The sequence below is a fragment of the Crinia signifera genome, chromosome 5 (genome assembly GCF_055691185.1).
Source record: "Crinia signifera chromosome 5, ASM5569118v1, whole genome shotgun sequence".
In the NCBI taxonomy this organism is placed as follows: domain Eukaryota; kingdom Metazoa; phylum Chordata; class Amphibia; order Anura; family Myobatrachidae; genus Crinia; species Crinia signifera.
The window spans coordinates 54,181,566-54,200,406 of record NC_139221.1 but is presented as its reverse complement, the minus strand read 5'-3'; the positions used below and the strand labels follow the sequence as shown (position 1 = coordinate 54,200,406).

At 45.4% G+C, this 18,841-nt stretch overlaps 1 protein-coding gene across 1 annotated transcript; it reads left to right on the top strand.

The window, feature by feature from the left end:
• Window positions 1-3,142: 3,142 nt before the first annotated feature.
• On the top strand, window positions 3,143-18,538 carry LACTB2 (lactamase beta 2). The gene is made up of 7 exons (XM_083187239.1): window positions 3,143-3,314; window positions 3,660-3,823; window positions 4,498-4,624; window positions 7,324-7,502; window positions 8,876-9,024; window positions 14,454-14,535; window positions 18,281-18,538. The coding sequence occupies exons 1-7, from the start codon at window positions 3,190-3,192 to the stop codon at window positions 18,322-18,324; spliced, it is 870 nt and encodes a 289-aa protein (XP_083043365.1). The 5' UTR covers window positions 3,143-3,189; the 3' UTR covers window positions 18,325-18,538.
• Window positions 18,539-18,841: the final 303 nt, after the last annotated feature.

Genomic DNA, 18,841 nt, shown 5'->3' with positions numbered 1-18,841 from the left:
GATGTCATGCGATAAAGTGTGAATTTTCGTCATGAAAATGTGCGAATTAATGCTCATGTGCGATTTTTTAGCTATGGTAAAACGGCATAGGGTCCCCCCTCCTGAGCATAGCCAGCCCCGGGCTCAAAGAACTGATCCTGGTTTTAGAAATTCAGGGGACAAAAAACATAGAGGATCCCCAGGTTTTCTAAAACCAGCGCCAAGCTCAAGGGCCGGTCTTGGTTCCTAAAATACGGGGGACAAAATGACTAGGGCCCCCCCCCCCCCAGGTGAATGCTGCCCTGCCAGAGTGAAATCCCAACTTGTGAATTAATGTAGATGCCGTGCAAATAGATGTGTATGGCTGAATTGCAGGAAATTAACACTGGTGCGGGGGAGATGAGAGGGGGGGGGGGCACCAGTATCTGGGAGGGTTGGCCACCATCCCTGGGCCGAGAGGGGGACCCGATTCTGGCCATTCTGGGAGGGTAGGCAACACTGCAGATAGCAAATAAAATTAGCAGGATTTTATCGCTGGACGGTATCACACATGCACATTGGGGCCCAGGCGAATTCGCACAGCAGCAATCAGGTCTGAATCAGGCCCACTCTCCTTACCATGGCAAATCCACAGTGCCGACATTCTGGCAATGTTTACATTATGTCAGAGTAGGAATTTGACATAACGACCACCCCATATATGTCGAGATTGTCGACACCCTAACATAGTTGTCTACCCTCCTGCATTCTGAAATAACAGCAATCTCCCTCTCTCCCTCATTAGTCTAGCAATCTCCCTCATGTCACCTAGCCCACATTATACTGTTAAATTTTTTGGGGGAAAAGGAATGAGAGACAGATACATGTACATTGAATCATCAGCACCCTTTCCCAGCAAGTATAGTAACTCTTACTAACTGCTTTGGGGCTCATCTACATTTGGATAAAAATAATTTTAAAAGATTCCTCTCAGATCAGAGCCGGCGCTACTCGCTCAGCAGAGGATGCAAAGCAGGTAGGTGCCAGGCAGGAGAGGCGCTGTCCCTGCTGTGCATCCCCTGCTGTCTGTCTCTGTGGCTGCCGGCTGCTACTGCTGCGCCTGTCACACTTAATGACAGGACAGGGAGCAGATCCGAGGCACAGAGCTCCCTCCGCTCCAGGCTCCTACCTAAACATCAGATCAGGCCAGGTCAGAGGTCAGCAGTGCTCAGCACGCAGCAGTAGTATGTGCGAAAGGGGGCGGGGCTAATTGGTCGGAGGGGCGGGGCTACATGGAACCGAAGGGGCGGAGCTATGAGGGAGCAAGAAGACAGAAGACACAGGAGAGGATGAGCAGCTGCCAGGAGAGTAAAGTGTGAGTGTTCTATGTCGGCAACTGGTGTGAGCACGTCTATAGGCACTACTAATTTTGGCAACTGCTGTGAGCATGTGTGTAGACAGCGCTACTAATGTCGGCAACTGATGTGGGCACGTCTATAGGCAGCACTACTAATGTCGGCAACTGGTGTGGGCATGTGTATAGGCAGCACTACTAATGTCGGCAACTGGTGTGGACATGTGTGTAGGCAGCACTACTCATGTCTGCAACTGCTGTGAGCATGTGTGTAGACAGCGCTACTAATGTCGGCAACTGGTGTGGGCACATCTATAGGCAGCACTACTAATGTCGGCAATTGCTGTGAGCATGTGTGTAGACAGCCCTACTAATGTCGGCAACTGGTGTGGGCACGTGTATAGGCAGCGATACTGCTGTTGGCAACTGGTGTGTTCATATGGTTGCAACTTGTGTGGGCGTTATGAATAAGCAGCCCTTCAAATGTGGGCATATGCAGGAGTTCTCGGGGCATTATGTGTGTCAATATCATATGGGCATTATGGTGCATGGCATATTTTGTAAGGGGAATTAGGGTGTGTGGCATAATGTGTAATGGGCATTATAGTGTGCTGCATATTGTGTAAAGGGCATCATGATGTGTGGCATAATGTATAATTTGCATTACTGTGTGTGGTATAATGTGTAATGGGCATCATGATGTGTGGCATAATGTATAATTTGCATTACTGTGTGTGGTATAATGTGTAATGGGCATTGAGGTGTGAAGCATAATGTGTTATGGGGATAACTGTGTAATTGGTACTTTTATGTGACCACACAGCTTTCTCATGAAGCTACGCTCCTACATTTTTGCGTGCGCCTACAGCGCAAACGCTCTCTTTTTTTTAACTCATGGCACCAAAATTGTGCTACTATGTGGTGTAATTTGGAGTGGGAGTACTATTGTGTGGCCATTCCCCTTGCTTGTGAGATCACACGTTTTTCTTTTGGTGTGCGCTGTCCCTTTGTAAAGTTTGGGTGGGCGCAAATTTATAGTTTGCAGGAGGGCGCCGAACCCCCTAGCACCGGCCCTGTCTCAGATGTAGCAGTACGCACCCACGCTTCTAGGTGCCACGTTCACAATCTCTTTTCACAGTAGGGATGGTCATCGACCATCGATGATTAGAAATCATCAATGGTTTAGGGCCGATGTCGAATATGTTTTGCCATTGATGGGGGAGAACCAGATGGTTTCCCACCATCGATGTAAAGCTTAAACGTATAGTTTATTTTTTGTTTTTTCCCTAAAGTGCCGGGACACCCACGAAGCCCCGACCCCACATTTTGATTGGCCCACAGGCCACTCAATCACAGAAATTGGATGACCATCTATATACAGAAACATTGATGGTCATCCAGTGAATAGTTACACGCTATCGATGGCCAGTTGCACTTTTGCCATCGAAGGCACTAGACACGCCCTTTAAATGGAGCATGACAAGCCCACTCAGTGGGGCGCTGTGCAAAATTCTATTTCCAACTATAATCTCCCTAAAACTAGTTTTCAAAAGCAGGCAAAGTATGCACCCACATATATAAAATATTTATAATGGACCAAACCCAGGTGTGACAGTTACAGACAAGAAAAGCCCGTGTATTACTCATAATCACACCGCATTGTGTAGCGGGAATCCCCAGCTGGAGGAAGCGCCCGGGGATAACACGGATATGCCAGAGTGCGCCGTACTATCTGGCAGCGAATGTGTTACCACTACCAGCAGCAGCAGCAGCAGCGACAATCCCCACTGGTCACGCCCCCTCTGACGTTACGATCGGAGATTGGTCTGTGCGCTAGGTGGATTGCAGCTGCTGCTAGTGTGCTATCAAGTTCAACCATGGCGCTGTCAGTTCTTCCCCGTGTGGAGCAGCTGTCCTCCCGGGTAATCCGGGTTCTGGGCTGTAATCCGGGACCCATGACACTACAGGGCACCAACACATACCTGGTGGGCACCGGCCGGAGGTACATATAGACGCACGGAGCTGCTGTGGAGCGGACAGCGCCCCTGGCGGGGTGCGGGGATAGTGCGTGTATAATGTGGGCCGGTGACAGCTATGCTAGCAATCAATGCAAGTGTCCTGCTACTACAGTATATATCCCGTTATTGGTGTGTTCACCATTACCTCACCAAGCTGTGCCATCAGATAAACCCACCTGTGTGCTCTATCTGTTGCTTTTATGGTGGCACCTAAAGTTGTTTTTAATATATTTGTTCCCATCCTTTGATGTGTATGATATTTGTGACATTGTACTTGTCTGCATTGCTATTAAACACTTTGTGGATTAATGTGTTATTGATCTGCCTAGGAGAATCCTCATAGACACAGGAGAGCCTGCGGTCCCAGAATACATCAGCTGCCTGAAGCAGGTTCTGCGGGAATCCAGCTCGGCCATCCAGGAAGTCATTGTCACTCACTGGCACCACGACCATTCCGGCGGTGTAACGGATATATGCAGGGATATTGTGACGGGTAGGATGTCATTTCTTTAATTGGTATAGCTCGAGTTTATTCTCCCCTACTTGCATGGTTTCCTCCGGGTACTCCGGTTTCCTCCCACAATCCAAAAATATACTGGTAGGTTAATTGGCTCACAACAAATGAATCCTAGCATGTCTGTGTGCGCACGTACATCATGCTTACCTACCCTCCCAGAATCGGGTCTCCCTCCCAGCCCCCCCATGAAGGTGGACAAGTCTCCCGCATGCCCCCCAGAGCCTTACTCCACCCCCCCCACCCCACCTCCCCGGGCTTCTCCCGGAGAGGCTATTTTAAAAGTCGGCAAGTATGATGTACATGTGGTAGGGAATATAGATTGTCAGCTCCACTGGAGCAGGGACTGATGTGAATGTTCATATATTCTCTGTAAAGCTCTGCAATTTTGCCCATGCATATGTCCATTCATCTGATGATACTATTTAGAATCACAGTCAGGAATTACATACCACATGACTTCCATTCCATCAGTATTGTCACATGCCCGGCAGGCAAGCCCACGCTGTGACAGGTGCTTTCTGGATAACTCACACTCAAAGCTTCATGTTGTCCTGGTTTTGTTTGTCTGCTAAATAGTAAATACTTGTATTCTGATGCTGAAATACTCTTGTGTGCAAGTTAAGAATAATTGATCCTTTCTCTTTCTAAAGGGTCAGACCTCTGTGTCAGTAAACTTCCCCGCATCCCACACACAGAGGAGGTCATCGGAACAGGCGAGCAAAAGTACAAATATCTTAAAGATGGAGATATGATAACCACAGAAGGAGCTACTCTTCAGTAAGTGCTCTGACCTGGTCTATTAATCATTGGCGACACAGCAGGCAGAGGACAGGGGGCAGGACATGCAAGGGTTGATGTGCCTAATGTAGAAAGGTGACTATCACTGTGTACACCTGCAGCCATCCAGTTAGTACAGTATGGCTGTAGCTACATACCTGCTGCTTCCCACCCATGACATTTCACAGTCATTGTGGAGCTACCACATAGTAGTGTTCATTCTAGCACCCGCTATATTTGCAAACCCATGCAGTTCCTCTTCCCTGCCTGGGGTGTCGCTGTCTGCTGTGGCGTTTCTAGCGCAGATCTGGTTTGCATATCAGTGCTCATATACAGATCACACTGTGCTAGAAGCACTACAGCAGACAGCGACACCCCAGGCAGGGAAGAGGAACTGCATGGGTTTTCAAATATGGCGGGTGCTAGAATGAACACTTACATAGGGCTCTGAGCGATTTTGTGAAAATTCTGGCAGAAATAGTCCGCAAAGACTACAAGAATGCGTGCCATTGCCAGCATTGAAATGCAGCACATTGCACCCTATGCATCTAATTTGATTGACCCCTTAAGCTGAGTATATATTAGACCACAATCGATGCAAAGTTATCAGTAATTTCTTTTGAACTGGCTGCTTTCCATGACAAACAATATAGTTCCTACACAGTCACCACATCCAGGAATATAGCTGTTGACGATATAATCAGGATTTTACTGAATGTACAGACGACAGAGGGGGGTATTTAAGACCCGTGGGGTCACACATCGTTAATGATATAGTGTGGGGGGTGGTATAATTACCCGACAGTCGGGATTCCGACAGTCATTACTCAGACGTCGGAATCCCGACTGCACAGCGTGGGGAGCGCAATGATGCCCCTTGCCGGCTCGCTGCGCTCGCCACCTATTTTATTCTCCCTCTATGGTGGTCGTGGACCAGCACGAGGGAGCAGTCGGGATTCTGACGTCGGAGTATTGACTGTCGGAATCCCGACTGTCGGGGAGCCGTCCGGCACCCATAGTGTGTACATAAGAAATTATATGCACAAAAATATAGTTAACGTTATTGTGCATATCGTTAAAAAAAGTCTATTGTTTACCCAGCTTATAAGTACTGGCTTAGAGCGCATCTTGATTGGTTTGGGCAGCAAAAGTCCAATTATCAAATCCAATCAATAAAGCTTTATTAAGTTGCACTAAAAGGCTTCCAAAATCCTTTCTAAAGCTGTGTACACACGGGGGCGATAGGGGCAGGCGACCATATTGCCAGTGTTGGGAGTGTGCCCCGGGGATAAATCGACTGGAGCGCGCTCCCGTTTTCAGCCCCGTTCTAATCGCTGGTCGCAGGAGCTTCCTCCTGCGACCAGCTGATTACCTATGCGGCACCGCCGGCAGAGGTTCCCTTTCATCAGCGACCATCTCTGGTCGCTGATGAAAAGGAGAAACTGAGCAATATATTTCCCCTGTGTGTACAGGGCTTTAAGAGGGATGACTGAGCATTATGGTTAAAATCAGTGATTTATGAATAGTCTCTACTACTGCAGATGCTTTAAATCTTAATATGAAGCACTGATCTAAATCTCCTTGATTGTAATTGTACTGTGGGCCTGACTCAAGTAAGTAAAGCAAAAAAAGCGAGCACCTTGGCATAACCACGATGCACGATAGGTAGGGTAGCTGTAATGCATGCACAGAGTGATTTAGATTTAAATGGGCTATGGTATATATTCAATTAGTGTTCAATCCATTCCGACATTCATTTGACAGCTCCCAGATCCGAATGTCGGATTTGGCTGCTGATTACTGCTCACCTGGCCGGAACCGGGTGAGCGACGGCAGGAGGCGGTGGGAGTTGGGACGGCGCCGGATGAGCTACTGCTACTCACCCGGCCCAGTCACTCCTGGCTCAATCTGACATCTTTTCAAGTTGGCTTCATATTGACGGAAATGGGGCCAAAACCTGTTGGATTTGGCCGCATTTATGTCAAAAGCAGGTGGATCTGCAGCCAATCCACCTGTTTTCCAACAGAGATGATGGGGTATCGTATGCATGGTAGCGCATGTGATACCTTGCCATAGTGGATAGGGGCCTTAAGCATCATAAATAAATACAGTGCACAGTATATAAAGACCAATCCTCACACTGAATCCCATTCTATTTGCAATCCAATTAAAAAAAAAAAAAAATTAAATTAAGAGGGTTGTTTATCAAATCTTGGAGAGCGGTAAAGTGGCAAAAGAGAAAGCACCAATCAATCAGCTTGTCATTTTACAGGCGGTGCTGGAAAAATAAGTTTCTATTGGTGTGCAATCTCTATTTACCAATTTCCACAAATTGATAAATCTCCCCCTGAATAGTCTGTGTACACACTTGTACAATCTGCATGAGATCCAGATGAGATTACAATTATCTGCATACAATTTAGACTATATAGTGCAGATCTGCACCATATAGTCTATGCAGCCAAGACTTTCTGGCTGCGATACGGGAGCGCGCATCTTGAACGCATCTTGAACGCATCTGGGATAAAACCCATACAATCTGCATGAGATCCAGATGAGATTTTGACTATATAGTCAAAATCTCATCTGGATCTCATGCAGATTGTACAAGTGTGTACACAAAGCTTGCAGAATAATTCTCATTAGCCAGTACAGAATATCAGTATAAATACCTTAACCAGTCAGTGTTTTCTATGTAGAGTTCTGTATACACCGGGACATACAGATGATCACATGGCTTTGCTCTTATTGGAGGAAAATGCCATCTTCTCTGGCGACTGTATCCTTGGAGAAGGGACGGCTGTGTTTGAGGAGCTGTATGATTATATGAAGTCCTTGCAAAAGCTTCTGGATTTTAAGGCTGACAAGATTTACCCAGGTTGGTACAGTACAGATGTGCATGTGTGTGCAGTGCTTAATCTCTTCATACAGGCCAGGAGAGCTAATATGAGGTTCTGTGCAGATAAAGAGGTCATGACCCCCCTAAGAGGGGTGAGGTCAGACTGTTGTGGGCTAGGCTAGGACTTAACAAGTGTGAGTCTGCTTCTAGCCCCCTGTATTCTCCCTGGTAATGCTGTGATTTAGCTTTCATGCTGATAAGCACCATGGAGGACGTACTTCATTTCTGTCTTTGCAGCTGGGACAAAGTTCTGGCTGTTCACTACTTACAACCCTAGTGCATTTAATGTTGCCCACTTTCTGCATCACTAATGCAATAGATCGCCTTAAATTTGGTTTCCCTCCCATGCAGGCATTACGTCTGTCCCTGTGTAGTTGGTTTGCCGATCTGCCTTGTCCTATAATCATTCTATATAAATCTAAAGGGATGGCCATCAAATGATTGGTGCCATCATTATTTAACATCGAATGCATGAACCCATCTATGCAGAGCATCAATGGTTTATACCAATGAAGACCATCCCTGCTATGAGGGCAGCAGGCCAATCAGATATGGGGATAGAGCTTAGTAGGGTCAGGGGGCGGGGCTAAGCTCAGTGCTTCCTGCATCATAACTTCTCCAGTTACTTTAGACTGGATTATTTTCAGGCATCACATAACACTTGAGGCCACATATGCGCTGATATGTGCCAGGCTTTCTAGTATCCCATACATGTCATGCAATACATCCCATGTCATCACATACATTGTGCAACTCAAAGTTTTAAAATGCAGCACAACAACATCCAGTTTTTATTAGCTAACCTAGCAAAACTATTAAAATGGCATGTCAGGGGAGAAATTACCATGTCACCTAGTATATTATCATTTTAATATTACTTTACATTTGTATTATATAACCAACATTTTATATTGTGCTATATAAGAGTGAAGAAACCTTACAAATCTGATCTAACGCTTCATGACATGAAATATGTGGTTACTTTGTGGATTGTTTTACTACTAGTAAAGGGGACTGGGTCACCTTAGTCTGCCCACTTGCTCTGTCCTGCCCACCTCTTTCCACTGCTTGGCCCCCAACTCTGACTGCTGCCCGTCCTTACACCCTTCCCGCCCTCTCACCATTACCTCCTCTCCTCGCTTCTGCCCTACCCATAACCCCCCTGATCCATCACCTCCTGCCTCTTTACTTACCCTGTTCCCGGTGGCCAGCCAGGTCCCCCTCTTCAGTGGCACTAGCTCTGTCCTGGCTCATGCATGCTGGAGTCAAGACAAGTCATAGCTAATAATTTATACTATTGTTGTTAATATTATATTTGAAATGTTATTTACACTTTCGCCTTTATCCTACAGGACACGGTCCAGTTGTTCAAGGTGCAATGGGCAAAATTCAGGAGTATATCTCTCACAGACAGGCCAGGGAGCAGCAAATCCTCCAAGCTCTGCAAGAGAATTCAGGCAAAGCACTGACCGCTATGGAGCTTGTTAAAATTGTCTACAAGGTAAGCGGCTGCTATCAGTTACTATATTACCCTGGGACTGATGCAGGGACAGGCGCAGTGTTGATGTTCCCACAGTTGAGCAATTTTTTATTTTAAGTTTGTTACTGCCCATGTGCGAAAAGTCCTGGAGACCGTTACTGCGCAAACACACACCCCAGAGTCCGACGGCTTCGCAATTGTTTACGGCATCGCAGATCCTTGAGTAGAGGTTTGTGATCCCTCAGTATGTCATGGTGGAGAATAGGAGGTGACCTAAAGTGACAGTTTCATGGGCGTGTTGTGGGAGTGTCAGAAGCATGTCTAGGAGCAGTGCTGCATTCTCAGGCACAGATCCACTGCCTCAGAGGCCATGTGTGCTTTGATTTGATTAAAGATTTTAGAGCCTAGGCTACACAATCGTGCGGCTGCGATGCATCGATGTTGGCATGATTACAATCTCCATCGCAACTGCACAGACCACAATGCCTGAAAGTGGGAGTCTCAGCGCTCCTACACTCCATCGCAAGGTGCAGCACAACGGCAAGCCATTTGTATGTTTCCACAATCACTGTGGAGAGTGTGTCTAAGGTTGTAGCTGCTTGACCATCTGTGACACAGTGATTAGGAAGAGCGATCTGACTTACATTGTGCATGGGGCAAAATCCAATGTAAAACAGAAATACCCAACATCACTCACGATGCACATACAGCATATTAGATCACAGAATGATGTTCCTGAGAAATGCAAATTGCACTGTGCTTTGTTGGGGGATTCCACTGCATGGAATAACAGCCATATATCAAGGATGAAGGCTTTAGCTCAGTGGACATATGTTGCTTTTAATATGTAAAGAAACATACATAATGGAAGATCACAAGTGTATTAGAATACTCCCTTACCCATACACAAATGCAGGGGTAGGGTGATGGTGGTGGTGTGGGTTCCAGTTGCCCAGAAACCACTTTTTCCCACAGCCCAGTTGTCACTACATGCTGTATAAAGGGCGGACTGCAGCTGCTGCACATATCCAGTAGCAGCAGGTTTCCTACCAAGTCTGCTGTGTGTGTGTGTGTCTGTGTGTGTGTTTGTGAATCAGCGCTCAGTCATCGCACCAGGGAGAAAAGTGGCAAGTACCATATAAACTGCACTTTGTTGGGGATAAATGATAGCTCGTTACATGCTAATCGACGTTGTGGCAATCCCACGCCATGTGCATGCATCTAATTTTCTGCCATGGCTCATAGAAAAGCATTGAGCGGCGATGTCGCTGTGTGGTGATTCGGTGCCACGGTGCAAATTCGAAGAGTCAAACAGGAACAAGCAATTGCGAAACATTGAGCGCGTAGATTCTGCTTTCAAATAAAGATGTATTAAAAGTTGTTTGTTTACCTGCCATTATAGGGTAATCTTATTGTTCGGGGTCCTCGCACGGTGTGTCTTCCACAATCCGTGTGCTTTGTTTATGATGATTACATTTGTTTGTCGGTATGTGAGATTAAACATCTCATCATTGTTTGACTGTCTCATGTACATTCTACTGCTGTATTTTGTACCTCCATATGTTACTGGATTTTAATGTCTGTTTAAGGCTACAAAGTCATTAGCAAAATATCTTTAAAAAAAAAAGTTGAGTGTTATACAGACAGGATTAGTTCATTTTGTTTTTTTGTTTATCATTGTTTTGCAAAACCGATAAATTCAACCAAGTCTTCTTTTGAAGTTTTGGTTCATTCTTACTTATCTGGGGTCAAGTGTCTCTCCGGTCCTGTGTTTTGTATACAGGTGGTGACTATTTAGTACCACAGAAAGCGGGACAGTTGGGAGGTATGAAGAAGGTGGTTGACTGCGCTAAGTGGTAAAAATTTGATTAGTGTGAATGATAAATTACATTAACATAAACATATAGGTCAGGTGTGTGGTAAAGAAATTTTTTGACAATTTGTTAATTCACATAAAAAATGGGGGTAAATTAAAACAAACAATAAAATAGATAAAAATGACACTGATATTAATAGTCACCCTCAGATGATAAGGGACAGTTCAGTCCGATATGGCGGTCTTTGGTTTTCGGAAATTGTAGGATTGGATGAATATGTCCACACCAAGAGATGTTGAAATTTTCCACTGGAAATAGTAACAAAGTGAGGGGCCAGTTCACTTTGTAGTAGAAATTTTGTAAACCATGGTGGATGGTACTAAAAGGTGGTAAGCGTGGTACTTGGGGGAACACTGGACCTCTATGGACCCAACCGGGCTTGTTAAGGGGGTGGCGTGCCTCCAGATGAACCGAAGCCTCGGATGGGGATATGGGTATCCCAAATGTTCCACTCGCTGTTATAAATGATGAAAAGAAGGTATTCTGGGGGTATATTCTCCTGATGGAAAGGTGTGGAGTCCAAACCATAAGACCCTTCTCAGGAACAAAGCTCCAAACTAACACCTGCCTCAGCTACTCCTGCAAACCCCCTAACCAAACAGAAACCTAATTTAAAATAAAAATTATTTCCAGAAATAATTTTTATTTTAAATTAGGTTTCTGTTTGGTTAGGGGGTTTGCAGGAGTAGCTGAGGCAGGTGTTAGTTTGGAGCTTTGTTCCTGAGAATGGTCTTATGGTTTGGACTCCACACCTTTCCATCAGGAGAATATACCCCCAGAAGGAATGGGATCATTCGTCAGACTGCATTTAGGTCTACAGTCATTAGGTCGACCCCACTAGGTCGACTGGCAGGAAGGTCGACCTGACTTAAGGTCGACATTGGCCAAGGTCGACATGACTTAAGGTCGAATTTGCATAAAGGTCGACATGAGGAAGGTCGACTGGTCATAAGGTCGACATGGGTTTTTCACTGTTTTTTGATCCGAATGTCGACACAGACACAGACATGGACACAGTTGGCAATGAGAATCGGACCCTCGCATCGCTCGCTTCGCTCGCAATGCTTCGGGCACGGTGCCTCGCTGCGCTCGGCACACTATTTTATTCTCCCACCACGCCCTAGTGGATGGTAGGGCATGAAATACCGCCTGTCGGCACATGTCGGCTCAAAAAACAGTGAAAAACTCATGTCGACCTTATGACCAGTCGACCTTCCTCATGTCGACCTTTATGCAAATTCGACCTTAAGTCATGTCGACCTTGGCCCATGTCGACCTTAAGTCAGGTCGACCTTCCTGCCAGTCGACCTAGTGGGGTCGACCTAATGACTGTAGACCTAAATGCAGTCTGACGAATGACCGCATCCCCCCCAGAATACCTTCTTTTCATCATTTATAACAGCGAGTGGAACATTTGGGATACCCATATCCCCATCCGAGGCTTCGGTTCATCTGGAGGCACGCCACCCCCTTAACAAGCCCGGTTGGGTCCATAGAGGTCCAGTGTTCCCCCAAGTACCACGCTTACCACCTTTTGGTACCATCCACCATGGTTTACAAAATTTCTACTACAAAGTGAACTGGCCCCTCACTTTGGCCCTTATTCTGATCGGTGCGGATATTCCCGCTTGCGTACGGCCCGCCGATGTTTATCGTCTGCGCATGTGCAGAGGTCACTCTGCGCATGTGCAGGCGATTTCGCCGCATGGATTCTTTATACGCCGCACAGGGGGCGTAGAGGGGCGTGAGGGGCTACTTAGCCTCATTACCCTATGCATACGCCCCGCGTTTCATGGGCGTTCCCATGCAAACGCGGGGCGTATGCATGGTAATGAGGCCGTGACGCGTGGGTACGGGGCGGGCATCTGACATCGCCGGATGTCAGCTGCCCGCCCCCATACATGATTTCACACGGACAAGTGTCCGTGTGGTCTTGTGTTGCGGGACCTGGTGGAGCGTGCGGCCCTGCATTCGATGTTCGACGACCATCGAATGCAGGGGCAGCTCCCAAGACGGAGGAGGCGTATCCCCGTCCAATTTCATGCGGATCGCCACATATCCGCGTACGGACGGCAGGTGGCGATCCGTATGGAAGGCGGGGATTCGCCTGCACGGTTGCGGCCGCATATTCTGATCGGGCCGCACCGATCAGAATAAGGGCCTTTGTTACTATTTCCAGTGGAAAATTTCAACATCTCTTGGTGTGGACATATTCATCCAATCCTACAATTTCCGAAAACCAAAGACCGCCATATCGGACTGAACTGTCCCTTATCATCTGAGGGTGACTATTAATATCAGTGTCATTTTTATCTATTTTATTGTTTGTTTTAATTTACCCCCATTTTTTATGTGAATTAATAAATTGTCAAAAAATTTCTTTACCACACACCTGACCTATATGTTTATGTTAATGTAATTTATCATTCACACTAATCAAATTTTTACCACTTAGCGCAGTCAACCACCTTCTTCTTGCCTTCCACTTATTGGGGCTGACTCCCCCTTTTTTAGACTGCTGCTGCCCTTAGCCAATCAGCTCATACATAGCGCCTTTTTCTGTGGATATCCATATCCCTTTTTTTCCAGTTGGGAGGTATGCCCACAGCTACATATCATCCGAAATAGAACGCCCATCTTAGTAAATAAGCCCCTAAATATCAAATGTCTAGCTTGAATTTGTTGGTAATATCCCCTCTGAAAGGCCTGAAAAATGACACTTATTAGTCAGTGGGGAACCGAAGGGGCAGCTAATACTATTCAGCCAAGGGCGTAAATCTGGGTTCACATCACACATCAATCATGTGATATATGCGCCAATAATTACTGAAAATCTCATTTGACCCTGTTCGCTCTTCTGCATTACTTTGTGTCCTGCATATATAAAACACATTACAAAGCTTTTAAAAAATGACGTAACACGGCCAATTTTATTAATATACATATACATTTTTTTTACAGATATCAAAGTTTAACCAATACAACTACCCAAATAAAATCATATTATATAGCTTGCACTGTTTCTTACATGTGAATGACAAACAAATCAACCATTTTGTCTTAAGACTATGCTGTAGGTCTGTTCTGCACAGTTGGATGATTTGAAGCTGGTTGCATTGTTTGTATTGTAATGGGTGCCGGACGGCTCCCCGACAGTCGGGATTCCGACAGTCATTACTCCAACGTCGGAATCCCGACTGCTCCCTCGTGGGGGTCCACGACCCCCATAGAGGGAGAATTAAATAGCTGTCGGTGAAATATACCACACCCATTGTAATAGTGTCTGTTGTTGTTCTACAATGTCCATTCACTGAAGGTCTTTCTAGTCTCTATTGTACATAAATGCAAATATAAGTCATTAAAAAAGATTTGATGTACTACTATACAGAATATACTGTATAGGCCAGGTTTTGCAACGAGTACCAGTTTTAGCCACTAGAGGTCCCTCATGGACAGATAATCCTCTGCATGAAAACCCAAAGACAGAAGCAGTGTTTATCAAGCATGGTAGTTTTATATATCTCTACAAAGTGGATCCACTTTCCTGTAACACAGTTTGTGCTGTTCTTCCAGGATACCCCAGAGTATTTGCATGCAGCTGCAGAAAACAACCTTACTCATCATTTACACAAACTGAAGAAAGAAGATAAAATAGGTATGTTGGCCTGTAGTAATACATATCAAATGCATTCATCCTATTATAAAGTATATTACAAAGCTGTAATATGCTGAGTCATCTATCATTTTGTAGTATACACAAGATTGGAGCTTGGAGGGTTTTTTGTCCCCAGAGCCTCAAGGCCCCCCATACATCAGAACGAGATTGGACCCAACAGTCCAACCTCGACTGGTCGTGCGACGGATTGTGTGCACATCACGACCTGCGTACGACCTGATTCCCGCTGTCTTACAGCTACGTTCTCCCCAATCAGTGTTTTTAGTCAAATTCTTTTATGCATCTCTTTTTTTTTTTGCCAATGTCACCAGGAGCACACAGGCGTAACTGTATATATGCACTTGCCATGTAGACTTGTATTTTGCAGTCTTCTCAATGGGTTGTGTCATGTAGTCACCAGTGTTTCTTTCATTTTTTTTAGTTTTGTCTTGAAATATCTGTATTTGACTATCTGTGTGTGGATGTAGAAAGTGAATAGATCTATAGCACTCCTGGGGATATATTTACTAAAAGTTAATTTTGGGTGCCATTTAAAATTGACCAGAATAGAACCAACATCCCCACAAAATCAACCACAGTGGGGAAAATGTAATACAATTAGAACTACAAATAGAAACCGATAATGTGTTTGAGCTGTGGAATAGAAACACTGGGGTAAATCTACTAAGATGGGAAGTCTATTTCAGATGGGATGTTGCTATGGGCAACCAATCAGATACTATCTATTATTGTATCTGAATCTAGAAGATGCTAAATAAATAAGAAGTATATTCTGATTGGTTGCCCATAGCAACATCACATCTGAAATAGAGGTACTTGTTTCCTAGCACGGCCACAATCGCGGGCATCGCGGGTCATTTCTAATGGTATGCGATGCGACCGACGCGATGCCCGCGATTTGCCATTGAAATGCATTGAAAAGGTGAAAATCGCGTCGGTCGCATCGCATGCGGCCAAAAAAAGCATGCGATGCTACCGACGCGATGCCCGCGATTTTACATAGGGAACAATGTAAAATGCCTCAATTGACCCAATTAAACATAGGGAACAATTTTAAATGGCCCAGAGACCCCCCAAAAAAAACCTCAACTGTGAAATGGCCCCCCAAAAAATTGTTAACGTCACCCCACGATCATTGTCAACCCGAAGCGTGGTGAGCCCGCGAGGGGCGGCGGTACGCGGCCTCCGACCTTTTCATACCCCCACTATCCACGTCGGCGTGGAGTTGAGAATAGAAAGTGTGGCAAGCGCAACGAGCCACCGAGCCCGAAGCGTGGCGAGCGGACGCGGATACCTGTGAAGCCCGCGAGGGGACGCGGATCCCTGTGAAGGTATCCGCGGCCCCTCGCGGGGCTCGCCACGCTTCGGGCTCGGTGGCTCGCTGCGCTGCGAAAAGGTCAGAGGACGCGTACCGCCGCCCCTCGCGGGCTCGCTGCGCTCGCCACGCATCGGGTTCACATTGATCGTGGGGTGGCGTTAACAATTTTTTGGGGGGCCATTTCACACTTCAGGGTTTTTTTGGGGGGTCTGTGGGCCATTTAACATTGTTCCCTATGTTTAATTGGGTGAATTGAGGCATTTTACATTGTTCCCTATGTAAAATCGTGGGCATCGCGTCGGTCGCATCGCATGCGATTTTTTGCCCGCATGCGATGCGACCGACGCGATTTTTTTTACCTGCGATGCCCGAGATCCAAATCGTTGAGGCCGTGCTAGGAAACAAGTACCAAAATAGAACTCCCAACTTAGTAAATGTATCCCAGTGTTTCTATTCCAAATAGCTCAAATACATCATTGGTTTCTATTTGAAGTTCTAATTGTGTTTTTCACCCTCAATGGACAAAATTATACAAAAGCATTTCTATTGGCCAAAACAAGTCACATGCACTGTATTACACATACAGCATACATACATACATGAAGATCTTGGGCTAATTTGCATACCCATTGCTGTGCCTTTATAAGCCATGATGTATGCACAGTGCCCCATGTGCTTCTCTCCCGTGTTTATCCATCATATTGAGGTCTCCGACAACTTCACATGGTCATATTAAAAATGGTGATTATTTGTGTTCTATTGAGGTACTGTAGTCACAAACCCACTGTTACTGAATCAGCTGTTCCTATTGATGTCTATGGGAAAGTACAGATGGTGTATTTAAAGTTCTATTTGTGAATGAAGTAGAATTTCCTGTGACTTTCTATGTGTTGCTATAAATGCTTCTGCAAATGCTCAGTCATGGTGCTGTTCTGGCTACACCAACTAGCGGTAGGCCAATGGAAGATATGGTAGCTCTGGATCTCCTTAGTCAATGAGGTCAGTAGAATACGGATCTGATGTACAATGCACATACGTCATGTAAACTTATAACACAGACATGTGTTTTGACCATTTCTTCGCTACAAGGTTTCAATAAAACCTTAAATAAAAAAAAATGATTTATGCAGTATAGTGATTAGCATCACTAATACGTGGGCAGGCCCGTCTGCGGTAGCAGAGTTTAGGCAGGACATTATTGTGTTTGTACCAATACTCAGGCACTTGTAAGTGATACCACATTTACAGGTGTCTGTGTTGCTGTACCAGGCCTACGTTACAGCTCCACAGTACGATCTTCATTACAATGAGTGACTCATACAATTACACTAATGTCTCTTGTTAACTAATGGACCCCCCCCCCCCCCCCCCCAAAAAAAAAAGATTTCCCAATGGCCTCAATTTTGTACGACTTTAAAAAAATTGTACCAGCATGTTCCACTTCTGGTCAGCGGTGTGCAGTCAGTAACTCTTTTTATATATGGTAATTGCTCCAAGTCACTAAATTGACTTCCTTTTTTTTTGCAAATGATTAGGAAGTGGTTACTTAACAAACGTCTATTGTAAAGTGCTGATAGGTACAAATATGAGAAGCCAATATAAGAGCATTGCACCAGTTTCCTATTCACAATACAGTGTTTAACAATTGCTTACAGTCCCTTCTTTCTGCATAGTGCTGTCATAGGGATCCAAGCAGATCTTGGGGGTGCGGGTTAGAGCTAGGGAGAAGGTTAGGGATCTGGGTTAGTCAGTGACGTGCGGTGGTGGCTGTGAGCGGAGAAGCACTGTCATAGCCACCACCGCACTGCAACAACCCCCCCCACGCTCCTGGCTGCCGCCGACACAGTAGCGTAAGTTTGTCTGAGTTGCCCGGAGGCAAGATCTATATTGGTGACCCCCCACAACCTTATAAAATATGTATTATAAAATATATATATATTTATAGAAATATATAGAGAACACATATTTTAGAACTCTGCCAGAGAAGTGATATTGTTGGCTTTCAATTAATGGATTTAAACTTGCAGGGGAGGTGAGGTGCCCCCTTGGGAGCAGGAGCCCGGCGGCAGATGACTCCATTGCCTCCCAGAGTTCTGCCTCTGCGCCGACACCCGCTGCCCCCCTCCTCCAGCATCCGTCCCCTGCCGCAAACCTCCGTCCTCAGCCGCTGCCCCCCCCCACACAGCAGCCAGCAACCATCCCCTGCTGCCACCTCCACTGCCTCCCCTGACTGCACGTCCCTGGGGTACAAGAGTTTCACATCACCTGATACTGCTTGATCCAGATGACACTGATGTACTGACAAAGAAGAAATAAGTAATGCTCTCACCACGGGGCACACTGTTTGTTGCACATTCTTACTGTATTTCTGTGAAACTTATTTTTTGTACAATTGTCTGATTGCAGTACAAGAACAATCGCCCACTGTCCGATGGAAAAGTCAATTGTGAACAGGAAACCGCAGGATCTTGCTCAAATAAACTTCTGCATAATGCATAACTGTGATAAGCTAATGATTCGATATGCAAATGTATTGTTGCCTTTCATTCTGATTAACAAACTACTTTAATGTTTTCTTAATTGTATTTAGTTGAATATTTACTGTAACACATTTTTGGATAACGAATTGTATTTTTAAATAAAGTTTATTAAAGGTTTCAGGAATGATTTTATTCTAATTCTGGTCACTTGTTTTTAATATAAAATCGAAGACTGTTTACCACAGAGCATGATGGCCGGAACTTTGCTATAAAAGGTGGGAACTCTATTAACTGTGGTCATTTACCTATTCAAGTGACCCGAAGGCGTCCTGGTGGCTACACTTAACAGGGTTTTATATATCCCCCAATAAAGAGCGTGTTAGCGGGTGCCGTAACACTATTAACGCATTAGAATTCTCATGCATTCTATGTGTTAACGCCCATTAACAGATTAATTTAGCAGGTGTTAAGAAGGGCTCAAGTGAAA